This window comes from Meriones unguiculatus, chromosome 4 (assembly GCF_030254825.1).
Source record: "Meriones unguiculatus strain TT.TT164.6M chromosome 4, Bangor_MerUng_6.1, whole genome shotgun sequence".
NCBI lineage: Eukaryota > Metazoa > Chordata > Mammalia > Rodentia > Muridae > Meriones > Meriones unguiculatus.
In genome coordinates, this window is record NC_083352.1 from 89,612,732 (window position 1) to 89,627,489 (window position 14,758).

The 14,758-nt window shown below is 56.7% G+C and overlaps 1 protein-coding gene across 17 annotated transcripts in view; it reads left to right on the top strand.

Annotated features, from left to right (window-relative positions):
- The window catches only part of Cux2 (cut like homeobox 2), a 183,416-nt gene that overhangs the window by 139,933 nt on the left and 28,725 nt on the right, over positions 1–14,758 (top strand). For all 17 annotated transcript variants that reach the window (XM_060382429.1, XM_060382437.1, XM_060382440.1 and 14 more), the window contains 3 exons: positions 11,147–11,281; positions 12,838–12,958; positions 14,163–14,239. In XM_060382429.1, the coding sequence (XP_060238412.1) occupies positions 11,147–11,281; positions 12,838–12,958; positions 14,163–14,239 (333 nt within the window). The remainder of the gene's footprint in view (positions 1–11,146; positions 11,282–12,837; positions 12,959–14,162; positions 14,240–14,758) is intronic.

Sequence of the window (14,758 nt, forward strand, 5' to 3'; positions counted from 1 at the left end):
AAGGCCACCACTCCAATAAACTGCCATGCTAAGCCCCGGGGAACACCAGCCATTTCCATGCCTGGGGTATCCAGACTCGGGCATGGTAGCTCACTCCTGTGATCCCAGCACTCAGAAGGCTGAGGCCAGCCTGGGCTGCACAGGGCGACACAGTCTGTCTCAGCATCGGCCTGATAAAGCAGCCGGGGAGGCGGCTCATGGGGTGAAAGGCCTGCCGGGGGCCCGCCTCTAGCACCGCGCGACGCCCTGGCTGTGGGCGAACGTCATTACCCAGGCTCGCTGCGTGGGCACCCAGGCAAAGGCCAAGGTCACGCGCGGGCGCATGCGCACACCCACAGAGGGCCCAGTGCTTCGGTTCTTGAGGCCACCGTGCCACCCTCATCTTTCTTTCCGGACCCTGGACTGTTTTAACTTAGCTATGGGTCCAGCCGAGAGCCTCGCGAGCCCCCGAGACTGGTATGGAACCTTCCGGAAAGTCCTCGCCGCCTCTCACCCGCGTCCCCCGTCGCCTGGGTACTCACTCAGGGGTCCCGGAGGTGGGATGGGGGCCTGGGGAGCCCAGAGAGCCTGGTGGGCGCTGACTCCAAGCCCAGGTCCCCTCCCGTGATGGGGGGGGGCACATCCCAGCTGTCAAACGAGCTAGAAAACGAGGAGACTTAACGGATGGAGACACGCCACACAAACAGGCCCTTTAGGGGCCCTAATTCATTTCTGAGACATTTAAGAATAACACAGTGTTTTAATGATTTCTTCGGGGAATCGGGGAGACATATTTCGGTGCTCATTAAACGCTATCCGCAGACGCGAGAAGCAAATGTCAGACGTGGAGGTTTTGGGGGGCCCCGGAGCACCCCCACGCCCCCACCCCCGCGCTCCCCACCCCTGTACAGCCGGGGCGCACAGACTCTCCCCCGCTCTGTGTCTTGACAGGCAGATTACTTGTCGCAGCTCCCCCTCACCCCCCAAGTCCTGATTCAACATTTCCGTCTGAATGAGTGGCTGCTGCCAGCCCCAGCCCTTGGCAGGCAGCGACACTCTGATTGCTCAGCAACTATTTTGATAAGTGCGCAGTCCGTGTATCTGTAATTACGGAAGAAAACCGTAAATCTTTTGGATATTGTTCGCACAGATGTGGCACGAAGTGAGAAAAAAAAAAAAAAAACACCCAGTAAAATGTGTTAAAAGCGTAATTAATGTCATTGTTGTGAGGGAAGACTTGATTTAAACCCCTTGGCTCCGGCGGGCCGTGTTGACAGCCGACATCCTCACTGCACACAAGCCAAGTCGTGGGGGACCCGGCCCGGCCTCAGCGGGAGAACTTGGGGACCCGGTGGCTAGAGCACAGGAAAGAGAGACGGGGAAACGGGAAGAGGTGAAAGCCAGGGCGGCCCGGGGGACGCGTGGACACACGGCCGAGGCCCCTGCCGGTCAGGTGAGTGGCCCCCAGGCTCCCTGGGTTTTCTCCGGGCGCAGGATGTGAGGACTCCTGCAGTGTGCCCTGCTCCCGCAGTGGCTTGTGGGGCAGACCGCTTGCAGACGGGATGTCCCCGCTGCGGCGGCAGACACGCAGCCAGGACGTGGTCCTCGGCAAAGCTGTGCGACCTGAGCCCGCAGCCTCACCCTCTCTGGCCTCTGCTTGGAAAAGAGGTGGTCGTGGGAATCTCCTGCTCCACTGACGCGAGAGCTCGGCACTCGGTGTGTGGAGGCCTTTTAGGAACATCCCATAGCCTGTGCAGTCGGCACTGCCAGAGTCTGTCGTGGATCTCTGTGGGGTAGCTACCTGTCCAGGACCCCGGGGGGCTGGGTGGGCAGCGTCGCAGCCGAGTCTGTGCGGTGGGGAGCTGCTTGGCTTCAGGGGGTGTGTTGTTGTTTTTGTTTTGGTTGTTTTCGAGATAGGGTTTCTCTGTGTAGCCCTGGCTGTCCTAGACTCACTTTATAGACCAGGCTGGCCTCGAACTCACAAAGATCCGGCTGCCTCTGTCTCCCCGAGTGCTGGGGTTACAGGCACTGGGGCCGGCTGGTTTGGAGGTTTTTAATACACCTTCCAAACCTAAAAAAAGCAAAGGAAGAAAGCAGCTTTTGCTTTCTATGGCCTCAGCTCAGATGACTGGAAAGTGAAAGAGAGCTGCGGTTTGGCGCCTCGTCTTGTCCCCTGTGAGTCTGCAGGGTGGCGCCTGGTCCTCTGTGTGACCAGCGTCCTCCGCATTCCCTTCCCCAGCGTGAAAGTGGTCCCTCGCTGAGACTCCTGACCTGGCAGCCTTGCCATGCAGTCTCTTCTCTCATGTCACTGTTCCTGAGCCCTCCCCCACGCTGCCCATGCGCCAAGGGCTCAGTGTGGCTTTGCAGGGTTCCAGGATGAGAAAGAAAAATGAGGGAAGGGAAGCACATTGCCGCCTGTCTTGATCACAGACCCTGTGGTCAGGACAAAACGAATCTGTTCCTCCTTGTTGGTCTGCCCAGCTCTTTATTTTCTCTTCACACGGTGTGTTCTCATGCAGTATATTTTGTAAATTGACCATTTGTGTCATTCCTCCATGTGTGTCAGGACTTAATTATTATTGATTTGTCAGTGCTCTTTGTATATTAGGGATAAGGGCATTGGTACTGTTTGGCATCTTCTCTCCTAAACTGACTTTTGCTTTTTAACTTCGCTCATAACCTCTTTTATATACAGTACCTAGCAGCCGTTCAGGTGATGCTTTCTGGAAAGTAGAGAATCTTACCAAATATTTTTTTCTGTGTCCTATTTTTAAGCACGTTCTCACCTGAAGGTTGAAATTGGTTTTTTTGAGTATTCTTGTGATCTTTTGAAGTTTTAAATCTGAGCCATGTGGAATATGTTTTTGATGGAAGCAGAAGGGAAAATCACTAGTTTTGAGTTTTCTCCCAAACGACTAATTCTAGCGCCCTCTAGTGATCAAGCCACCTTGGCCTCCACGGCAAAGAAAACATTTAGTATAATTGGGAAGAGTGGCTGGCCCCTGCTACCATCTCCTCCTTCCCTCCCTCCCATTCTTCCTCCCTCCCTCAATGCCTGTGTCTCTAGAGAGTCATAAGAACACACAGAAACACTTCATTTGAGCTCAGATGGAAGACAGAGGTACCGTCTTGCCAGGACATTTCTGGTGTGCTGTCTATGTGACAGGCATCAGCCAGCCCCTCACAGGCACAACCTTCCTGACCCACACACACTCATGCACCCCTTCAAGGTAGGCTCAGATAGGTCAGGTCCCTTGGTGGAGGCCACACAGCTGAGAAGCGCTGGAATCTGAGATGCGGGGTGACACAGTCATTTGGGAGAGCCGGGCTGGAAGGATGGGGAGGTCCTTGCTGAAAACCGGATGCTCTCACCAGCAGGGCCCCGGCCTCACCTGTGTGAACCCCCAGAGCTGAGGGAAGCAAAGAGCTGCAAGTGTGGGGGCAGCAGAAGAGGGGTCTGGGCCACAGGGATGGGCCAGGCCCCGCTTTGCCGGTCTGTCTCTCCTTGAGCGCCTGGCCCTTCCCATGCCTGTCTCCCCTGACACATAAGATGTGGACGATGGTACCCCATCTCCGTGGAGCTGTGGCGCAGCAGAGACCCCAGCGTGCCGCCTGACGCACACCTGTCCCCCTGTGCCACTCACTCGGCAGATGTTGAGCACCCACTGCTAGTCGGCCTCTCTCCTACCACAGGGGCGTGGTGTTGAGCGAGATGGACTCCCCCTGCCCTCCTGGGAGGTCCCACAAACGTCACACACGGAGCTGTGTTTGCACTATGACGCAACTATGTGTTTTGTGGCTGGGAAACTGACTCTCCCTCTCCAGGCTGCTGTCTCCGCTGGACAGATGACCTCATTCCCTACAACCTTGAGGGAGAGAAAGTCTCGGGTGCCTGGCCTGTAGTACCTGCTGAGCTATGGGTGGCCGCCGTTGTCACCATGAACACCGGGGGGGGGGGGGGGCGAGGGAGCGGGGATGCTCACGGCTGCTGTAGAGGAAGGTAGTTGTGCCCATCTGCTAAGGAAGAGTCAGGACTCTGGATTGAAGTTAGTCTGTGTGCCACCCACATGGCCACCACTCGAGCCCAGATGGGAGCAGGCCGCTGCCTGGGTTGGAGCTTGGAGGGGCGCATACTTCTGCATACATGTTTCTAAGCAGCCTCATGGCCAGCCTTCTGGCTCCAGCATCCCAAAAAATCCTCAGTGTGCCACTTCGGGTGGGCGCAGAGGGAGGGGAGCACCAGACTTCTTTCCCTGTGTCTTCAGCCCCTGCCTCCCACCGTGAGCATCCGATAGTGACCAGACACAGCAAGGGGGCCACCCGCCCCTGTTATTAGCCACCCGTACATCAGGAGCAGGCCATGGCCCTGATCCACCCTACTCCGGCTCCAGCCCATCCCCTTCCTTGCCTGTGGCCACCCCAGCCTGTTGGCCCCCTGGTTAGGGGCCCCCTCGGTTCAGCTTATCCACAAGCCCACTGGTTCAGACACTGTGGGTTTGGGGGTTCCCACATTTGCTTTTGAGAAGTCTAGCTTGGATTAAAAAGCTTCTGTGTCCGCAGGGCCGCTGTCCCACCCCATCCACACAGGCCCTGGTTACAGGAGCCCCTAAGGGAGGCAGTCACTAAAGGAGGCAGTACGTCACTCACTGTGCCCCTGACCTGGTGTCCGAGGAAATGTCGCCAGGCAGAGAGGAGTGGCGGGGACACAGCTGGGTGTCAGTGGCCACTCTTGAGCCCAACACCCTCATCTGTAAGTGTGGCCTGTGGGCATGAGGACCCTCGTGGATAGGAGTCAGGAGAGGGAAGCAGCCCGCCTTCCTCAGCCTGACCTGGCTGTTTCTCCAGATGCGACCCCACCATCACGCCACTGACTAGAGCATTCTCCTTCATCACCGTGCTGGCTGGCTCTGCTCAGTGTCACCCCAAGATGGATCTGCCCTGCCCAGCCTATCCCACGAGCTCATTCTCTGTGACACACGCCCCATCTGCCCCATGCGAGTGTGGAAAGCCAGGGCTCTCCTCTCTCGCTGCTCCCACAGCCCAAACCTTGCTTAGCACCCAGCAGGCCTAGGCAGTGTGTGACTGAAGGAGGGGCCACACCTGGCACTTGGTACACGCTCACCAGCCACGAGCTTGTGGCTGCTGCTGCTGCAACAGGCTTGTACCCTCACAGCTATGGCGGTCAGATGTCAAGGCCTGTCTCCCAGGCCTGCACCTTGCAGGCTTGAGGAAGAGTTCCCTCTGCCTTCCCCAGCTTCACCCCATACGGAGAGCAGTTTGGTCCATTCCCAGAACCTCTCCTGTCTGTAGCCATGACTCCTCAGTGGACCTTGAGATGGTCCCAGTAGCAGGTCATGGCACCTTCCTCAGGGATGCCACGAAACGCCCCAGGCAGGCAGCCACTTCAGCTCCCTCCCCTATCACTGGCCTCGGACACCCCACATTAATTGCCGGGCCCCTGGGAGAAGCCAGGGAACAAACAGACCCAGGTCAAGGGCTGTTCTCCCTTCATTCAGTCTGCGACCACACAGAGCTAGCAATGAGTTGCTGGCCCCCACCCTGCCCCAGCCCAGGAAGCCTGTCTGTCTGTCTCCCAGCCTGCCGCAGTCCCCACCCACAGCTGCCTGGACCGTACAGGTAGCCTCCCATCTGGCGCCCTCTCTAGGACACATTGCACACAGCGTGTATGGGGGGGGGGGGATCAGCGCGTCACATCCTGAGTTGCCACAGTCCCTGCACTAACCTGCACATCCCTTCGCCTGCCGGACTTCCGGCTCTGAGTCACCTGGAGCACAATACACCCAGGGTTCTAGAGCAGAGCTCTTCAGCCTGTGGGTTCCGACCTCATTGGGGGCGGAATCGGATAATTACATTACAATTCATGACAGTAGCACAACTGCAGTGATGAAGTAGCAACAGAAATAATTTTATGGTTGGGGGTCACCATGACATGAGGAACTGTACTACAGGGTCACAATGTTAGGAAGGTTGAGGTGCTAGAGGTTGTGAGTTGAGGGTCAGGGCAGAAGGGTGACCCATGCTGACCCCACCTGTGACCTATGACCTCCTGCACAGTGCCCAGCTGAGAGCTTCAGCCAAGCTACCTGCTAGCTTGGCAAGTAGCCCCTTGCAGGGCCAATAGGTAGGTACGACACAGTCCTGAACACACTCGGTCACTGCTGTGGGCAGTTTGGCTCTTGTGGCCTTGAAGGAGACTGAGTTGGGGAGCCAGGCACTGTGCCCCTTGCCCCCGCTTTGGGTGCTGTGGGGCAGGAGGGGCTTACAGCCCTCTCACCAGCAGAAACCGTAACAGTCCAGTGCCTGGAACTGAGGTCTACGCTATCTGGGGCGTTGTGAGCTGACTGTCCAGTGCTGACCCTGTGTACTATGTCCCCTTGTTATCTCCAGCTGCCTGTGGGGAAACCGAGGCCCAAGGCACCCTAAGCCATTTTCCCTGCCAGTGTCACAGCCAGGATTTGATTTGGAGCCTCACTGCTCCCCCTTTCTTCCAGCATGATCTTGACCTCTCTGGGATGAAGGTCACCGTGAGGTGGCCAATGACTTCCGTCCGAGCCAGGCATGATGGCTCATGCTTTCAATCCCCGCACCTGGGGACAGAGACAGGCAGGTCTGCGTTCCAGCCTAGCCTGGTTTACATGGTGAGTTCCAGGATAGCCCAGGCAATGTAGAGAGACCCTGAGTTGAAAATAAATGAATAAATAGCCATGTCCTTAGAGTATCCGGCTCGGCGGCCCTTCCCTGCGTGACAGGGTCAATGCTGAGTGTGTGCCTGGGACACACTTGTCACAGGAACCTGAACAGAGCTCCATACACTGTCCCCTGGCCCCAGCCCCAGGTTTCTGGTGGCATTTAAGAAGCCAGCTTCTCCCTATGGTGCCCCAAGGCAACCGCCCTGCCACCGAGGGGCAGCCCTGGGTTCAAGTCCCTCCGCCACTGCTTCTGAGCACATTAGGCCTCTTCTGTGGACGGACGTTCATTTCCTCATCCTGGGGATAATGGCAGGTCTGCTCTGCCATTCAACAGATGAGAGTGTGCGGCCTCGGGGAGGGGAGCTTAGCCTGACATGGTCTGAGAAGGGTTTTCCGAGCCCTAAGACCCCTGATTCCTACTGCCCTTACTCAAGCCAGGCTGTTGCCATCTTCAAAGCTTCCATGCCAGATATGTCCATCTACAAGGGGAGGTCTCTCCTGGGTGGCCACGCCTGCCCACCTGTTCACAGGCCCACTGCTTCACTTTTCCATCCTCCTCCCTCTGCTGAGGCGAAGCTGGGATACTCCATCCTCTTCTCTCTCGCAGATTCGCTGGTCCGCCTGTCCCTTAGACCCACATTGAACCCCTCCCTGTCTTCTGACTCTTTGAATTGCTCAGGCTGGCCAAGATACCAGATCCCAGGACCTTCATCCCTCAGCTCCCAGGAATCTGGCCCCATAGCGGGTCAGTCACCCTGAGGGGCACTGCCCTGTGTTATAGTGTCTCCGTCTCACCCGAGGGGAAACTGAGGCCTGTCTGCAGGCTGCTCCCCCATGGAAGCGAGAGTGGGGTCTTAACCCAGCGGGTCTCCTTTATTCTAAATCCATGACCCTGCTCAGGAGAATGCTGAGTGCCTGGCCCCACGTGACAGGCTCCCTAGGGAGCTCTAGGCTCCTCCACACCCATCAGCTGGAACATGGGGACCTTAGCTAGCCTGTCCTGGAGATCCACCTGTGGGAGGGGGTCTGCCCCCATCGCCTCAACCTGGGGAGGCACCATCACTGGTGCCTCAGTTTCTCCATCTGGGCAATAGAGATACAACATTACTTGCTTCCCATATGGCAGTGAAAGGCACAGGCTGGGAGGAATCCTGGTTTGGAGGAGGCATGGGGGCACCTACCCCCTCTATTGGGGACCCCAAGACCCACAGTGGATGGAGGAAGCAGCCCAAGCACCCATCTCAGCCTTGCTGCCAATTGTCTAGCGGACATTGGAGGAGGGGGGGTCCTACTGCCCCCACCTGTGTAATTGGTTGGGGAGTAAGTGGCAAATGAAATGAGCCAGCCTGTCTCCCGGGGAGCCTTCTGGGCAGTCTCTCAGCAGCTCCAAGGTGGTGTATCTCAGAGCAAGGAGGCTGGACGCTTTTCTCCCAGGACCCCTGATAGCAGCCCGGGGCATCATTGTAGGCTGCCCGGCCCCAGCACTCCTGAGCTCTTGGCCGTTGGGTGGCCACAGCCAGCGCCTCACCTTGCTCACCTCCCACACTCCTACCCACCAGATTCTGAGCAGCAGTAGTCAGGCAGAGCCACGTGGGGATCAGGTCGCCGGGGCTGGTCCCACCCCGAGTCACACCACCTCTCCCCTCCCTGTCTTCCATCTGTTCATGTAGATGGTGCAGAGGGTCAAACCCAGAGCCTCCAGCCTTCCAGGCAAGCAGTCTGCCGCTGAGCCACATCGCCAGCCTTTTGTTCTTCTGTAGCCCAGGCTGGCCTTGACGCCCATGCACCATCCTGGTTTGTGGAGGGCCAAGGTTGAATCCCGGGGCATCGTACATAGACAAGCACTATGGGCCTTGAACTTGCAATCCTCCTGCCCTACCTAGCCTTCAAGTAACTGAGCTGACAGGCCTCACCACCAGGCCCAGCTCAGTGTCTTTTTAATCTCCCCATCAGCGCCTACTGGGAAGTAAGAACCGCCCACTTTCCTCCTACTCTCCTGTGGGGAGCTCCAGGACCTCCTCCTCAGGGAGGACAAAGGGCTGTCCCTGGCCTCTGTGAACAGCAGGTGACAGGAATCCTTTCCTGCTGGTGTGGTCCTTTGGCCTGGCCCTCCGGGCCCCTGGGCCTCCTTCCCTGGCCCCTGGCCTCCTCAGCCTGTGCTATCCTGTGCTATTTATCTAATCTCCCTGACCCCTGAAAACATTCAGCGCCTTCCCCCCCCCTTCCTTCCTCAAAAACCAGGCCACAATAGAAAGCAATTCCTTGAACTTATTAAAAAATCTAGACTTGTAAATTAATTTGTCCGTGTTGTACAAAGGCAGTGCAGATGGGCTCGTTAGCATGCACACAACAAATAATTAGAGATGAATTTTTAGCCGGCCTGCCTAATGCGCTTGCTGGGTTAATTATGTCAATGTATAATTACACCAGCCCGGGGAGGCATAATGGCACACCCCGCTGAGCAGGCCCCGGCCTAATGACAGGCGTTTGGGGGGGGGGTGCTGACAGAAGAGAGCCATTGCCAAGTCCCTCACACCTGCTCACCTCAGTACACGCATCGTCCGGCCTCCCGCCACCTAAACAAACAGGAGGCAGAAGACTCAAACAAGGGACCGCCTGGGTCCAGCCAGACCCGAAGGCGCCCGCTGCAGGCACGGCCTAGGTCTGCTGCCAGCAAAAATGTGTCGGGCTAGACTTCAGCCAGCTTCAGGGGGAAGAGAAAAGCAAGAATGCATGTGATCCCAGCGTCTTTTGCAGACACCTAACCACTGAGGGATAAGGAGATGGACTTACAGAGTGATGAGACAGTTGTGGGTGCACAGGGTCTGTTCTTGGGTTACAAGATGGACTCAATATGGAGGTCTGCCTGTAAGAGGTGGCATTTGAGCTGCTGGGAAGAAAGGGGAGGGTGTCCTTGCTGGCGCTCCTGTGCATAGCCTCTGAAGAGTAGGGCATCATGAAGAAGGAATAGTTGGGGTTTCTGTGTGTTTGAGGTCTTGGGGCCTGCGCGGACCATTTTCTATGTTCCTCATCACACAACGCCCACTCCCACCCCCCGGGTGCGGCCATCTGTGGTGAGGCACAGAGAGGAACCGCTGCTTGCCAAGAATCAAGAATCAAGGGGGAGAGTCGGTGGAAAGGGGGCTCCGGGGCATGAGAAGGAACTGGGGCCACAGGTCCTGTGGCCCCGGGCACATCTGTGAGCATCGTTTGCACCTGCTGAGGCTGCGGCTGCACACGAGGGGACCGGTCACATGCGTGAGCTCCCATCAGAGACTCTGACCTCTGACTGCCTGAGCCAGCCACAGGGAACCCTGAGGACTGTGGGAGCCGCTCCGTCACCGGCACGGTGTCTTTCCCTGTGGCCTCTCGAGTGTGACGGGTAAAATGGCGAGGCTGGCCAAGGCCTACCTCCTCGAGTGGGTTTTCCTCTACTTGACTGGCGCGTGTCACAGCTTGTGGCGTGCCCACCCAGGAACTGGGAACAGGGAATGAGGGGCACCAGGAGAAATGGTCAGTTTGGCCGAAAGGGGCTGGAAAGGTGGGGACTAGGTCCCACCAGGAGGCAGTGTCCTCGCTCAGTGTGACCCCACAGCAGTTCTGCTGCCTCTGTGTCCCTGAGCATGTGGTCGTTGTGTGGGGCCCCTTTGTGGGTCTGACCATAACAGCAGATGTCAGTTACACGATGATTGAGACACTATGCGGGGGAAGAGGGGCGTCTTGTCATCGTGGTGGGGAGCATGGCAGCCGCCAGGCATGGTGCTGGAGAAGTAGCTGAGAGTAAGACAGGATCTGGCTGTGGGGCATGGCGCCGCACACAAGTGGATCTCTGAGTTCGAGGCTAGCCTGGACTACACAGAAAGTTCTAGGACTACATAGAGAGACTGTCTTGAAACAAAATGTGAATAAATGAATGAGTGAGTGAGTGAACGAGTGAGTAAAAGAAAATGATTGAGCCCAGCATGGGCTTTAGAAACGTTAAAGCCCACCACCATCGACACACCTTCTCAATGAGGCCACGTCTCCTAATCCTTCCCAAACATTTCCACTAACTGGGAACCAGGAAGTTAAACATAGGACCCCCGCAGGTGGCTTGGCGTGTGCTGCTCCTGCAGAGGACTCCAGCTAAGCACCCTCACAGATGGCTCTGACCACCTGTAACCACCTGCAACTCCAGCGCCAACGGCTCTGACACCTTTGGCCTCTGAAGCCACCCGCACTCATGTACACGCGCCCAACACACACACACACACACACACACACACACACACACACACACACACAGTTAAAAGAAATTCAGTCTTTAAGTTGGAAGCGTGGCCTCTGCTTCCTGTAGCCATCAGAGTGACTCCAAGCGGCTCTTACAGCTTGTCTCCCTGGCTTCCTGTGGAAGGCTGTCTTGACCCCATGGCGCCTCACCCACAGCCCCCCTTCTGTCTCTCTTTTTTTCCTTGCAGACCCTGTTCCTTCATTTGAGGTGGCGCGGACTCTGAACGACAGACTGCAGCGTCCCAGCTTCCACCCCAGTGGACAGCCCCTACAGGACGTGCACAGCTCGTGGAAGAGGTGCCCAGAGCCGCCCAGCGCCAGAGGTAACGATGACGCCCCCGTGGGACGTTGGGGGCAAACCTGGATGTCAGCGCTTCAGCCGAAGCTGAGCACCCTTTGGGCTTCCAGGCCTCGAGTGACAGTGGGTTTTGGTAGCTGGGCGGCTGATGCTGCCATCTGTCACCATGTACACGGGACATCCTGTCAGAGCCATGCTAACCACCATGCCTGGGCATTCCAGCACTCAGGAGGCTGAGACCCCAAGGACCAGCCCGAGCTACATAGATCCTGTTTCAAAACTACTTTGAAAAAGCCAACTGTATAAACTGACAATATGACCGCTCCATAAAAGTAGGAGCGTAGGCAAAATAGCAGGGTTATGAGGACAAGGAGTGGCTGGGCGCAGGGGAGCCTGTGAGCCGGGGAGTTTAGGACAGGGGGTTAGATGAGCTGAGCATGGCCTGTGAAGTGTGTAACAGGTGCCTGTGATGCTTTGGGAGCCTGGAGGCCAGCATGTGCTTTGGTACACTAATATGCACCACAGAAAGCCATCTGTCCCTTTAGCCAGTGATAGAGGAAGTGTCTGCTTTTGGTAGGGAACCAATGCCACAAGTTTCTGAGGAATGCTAGCTTTTGTCTAACCTCCAGAATTTGGGAAAACGGAGTCTCCTTCAGCCTGACACACACAAGCACACAGATAACATCGTGAATGTCAGTTGAAAACAGTTAAGGCTCTAGATCTCACGTATGTTTTAGCACAATTTTAAAATAATAGAGGGGCGCAGGTGTTCAGAAGGGACCCCTGGGTGGCTGTCTGAGGCTGGAACCTTGGGAGCTTGACTTTGAGTTTTAGAGTTCCTATTGCTATGGTGAAGCCCCAGGACCAAAGCTACTTGGGGAAGGAAGGGTTTATTTGGCTTACACTTCCTCATCACAGTTCATCATCAAAAGGAAGTCAGGACAGGAACTCAAACAGGGCAGGAGCCTGGAGGCAGGAGCTGATGTAGAGGCCATGGAGGGGTGCTGCTTACTGGCTTGCTCCCTACGGCTTGCTCAGACATCTTAGAGAATCCAGGACCAACAGCCCAGGGATGGCTCCACCCATAATGAGCTGGGCCCTCCTTCAGCAATAATTAAGAAAATGTCCTACAGGCTTGCCTAAAGCCCTGTATTATCGAGGTATTTTCTTTTTTAATAATTTATTTTTATTTTATGTGCATTAGTGTGAAAGATCCCATTAGTGTGAAGGTGCCAAACCCCTTGGAATTGGCGTTACAGACAGTTATGAGCTGCCATGTGGTTTCTGGGAATTGAACCCAGGTCCTCTGGAAGAGCAGACAGTGCTCTTAACCACTGAGCCATCTCTCCACCCCCTAGAGGTATTTTCTTAATTGAGGTTCCCTCCTCTCAGATGTCTATAGCCTGTGTCAAGCTGACATAAAAACCGGCCAGCACACTTTGTGAACGTGCCAGCCAGCAGGCCAGTGGGTCCCTCCCCGCTCTCTCTATTGATAAACTGAGGAGCCATCCCAGGGCTCTGTGGAAAACCTCTGCCTGCAGCTGTCCGAGTGATGAGTGTAGTCCTCCCTGTCTTCTGCAGAGCAGAACGAGGGCACGTGTCCCACCGAGCACACGACAGCCAACGGTAGCCACCTGCCAGTTCCTGAGAACACCCTCCTGACAGACACCTTGCTGCAGAAGGATGAGGCCGAGAGACAGAAGTGAGGAGGGAGGGTGGGACGCCCGGGAGGCGGGGAAGGGTGAGGGACTCTGAGGCCCGCCCTGCGACTCTCATGTCACTCTTCAAGCCTCACCTGCCTCATCTAGAGAATGGGCTGGTCCGGGCCCATTCATCAGCGTTGTTCAGAGAGATACAGCTAATTTTGTTGCTGTTGTTGTTGTTGTTGGTGGTGGTGGTGTAGTTTATATGCATATATTAAGCACATCTGGGGTCACGTGGTCACAGAGCTCCTGTGAGTTGTCCGGTGGCAGAACCCTGGCCTCCTGCTCTCTGGGAACTCCGCTGCTTTCCCCACCTTGCTCTTGAAGCTATCTGTGGCCTAGACAGGCCCACCGGCCTCATGAGGGGCCTTCTTCCCCTCGATGCTGCTTCAGCGGAGGGTAGACAGCGGTCTCACCCAGATTGTCTGCCAGCGCCTAGGCTAGCGAGCAGCTGAGCTGGCCAGGGGTGGGAGGGACAGAAATAAAGACAAGCCATGGTGATAAAACGGTGAGCAAGAGTGGGGAGATCAACTGGGGGGTGGTCTTTCTAGAGCACCGGGGGTGGGGACAGGGCATGGTGATGGGTGGGGAGAGTCCTCGGTCAGTGAGACTCCTGCAAGTGTAGACGGAAGGTGTGACAGGCCAGGGGAGCGGCCAGGGCAGAGGCCCTGAGGTGGAAGCCTGCCCGGAGCAGCAAGGTGAGAGTAACTGAGAGGAAAGAGCCCTGAGAGGGGAAGGAAGTGACGGCAGCCTTCAAGGGCTCATTCCCTGTGAGGAGCAGCAGTCAGTAGCCTGCTCTGTGTGTGTAAGCTCCCTCCAGCCCCACTAGGGCCCCTCTTTCTCTGCTGCCAGGGCCAGGTCCCATTTAGGATGGCCTCAGTGGGCTGGTTGAGCGCCCAAGCTCCTGCCACGGGCAGTGGAACAGTTCCGAGGAAGGGATACAAAACCAGGGAGGCTGTGGGGCCGGCATGCCAGGCTCCACGACACCCACCGTGGCTGCACCCCTTAGGAGCTCCATTTTACAGAGAAGGGAACTGAGGCGCAGCCACAGGGGGCAGTGGCATTGGAGCAGGTTGTGGGGGTGATGGATGCGCCACGTCCGGGCCTCACATAGAGCAAGGTGCAGACAGTGGGGAGGGCCTGGCTCAGGGTGGGACCAGGTGGGTCCCAGCAACGAGCGTGAGCAGTCCTGTGTCTCTGCAGGGGCCTCCAAGAAGTCCACGTCACCTTGGCAGCCAGGCTGGGGGAGGCAGAGGAGAAAATCAAGGTGTTACATTCAGGTATGACCCTGGCTCAGGGGGCAGCCCTCAGACCAAACGGCTTGAAGCATCGTTGGGGGCAGTGAGGCCATGAACTTGGTCAGAACTTAGGGACATGAATTGGGTATGCTTGAAGATGGAGGGAAGCCAGGAACAGTGCAGAGAAGCCGCTCATTCAGCAGGGACCAGCTGAAAGCTGGGTTGGAATCAAAGTGCCTCTTCGGCAGAGGGCATGCACTGAGCCACGGAGTCAGTGGCACAGCTGGTGTCCAGGGCACCAGGTAGAATGAGCCGGGTAGATCAGGCAGGGTCTGGGGCCTCAGAGCTCATGAGTAGCCCACTTCTCAAATTTCTCAGTGTAACTGGCAAGAAGCTGCGGCAGGAGGTTTAAGGCTAGCCTGAGCTACACAGAGTATTCTATACCAGCCTTAGCCAAACCAAACAAATAGTAAAACTGGGATTTTCCCGGAAACCTGAGTGGCTGTCACAGACTGGAACTCCTTCCTTTGCCGGCCAGGCTGGCCTTGGGGTGGGTTGAGC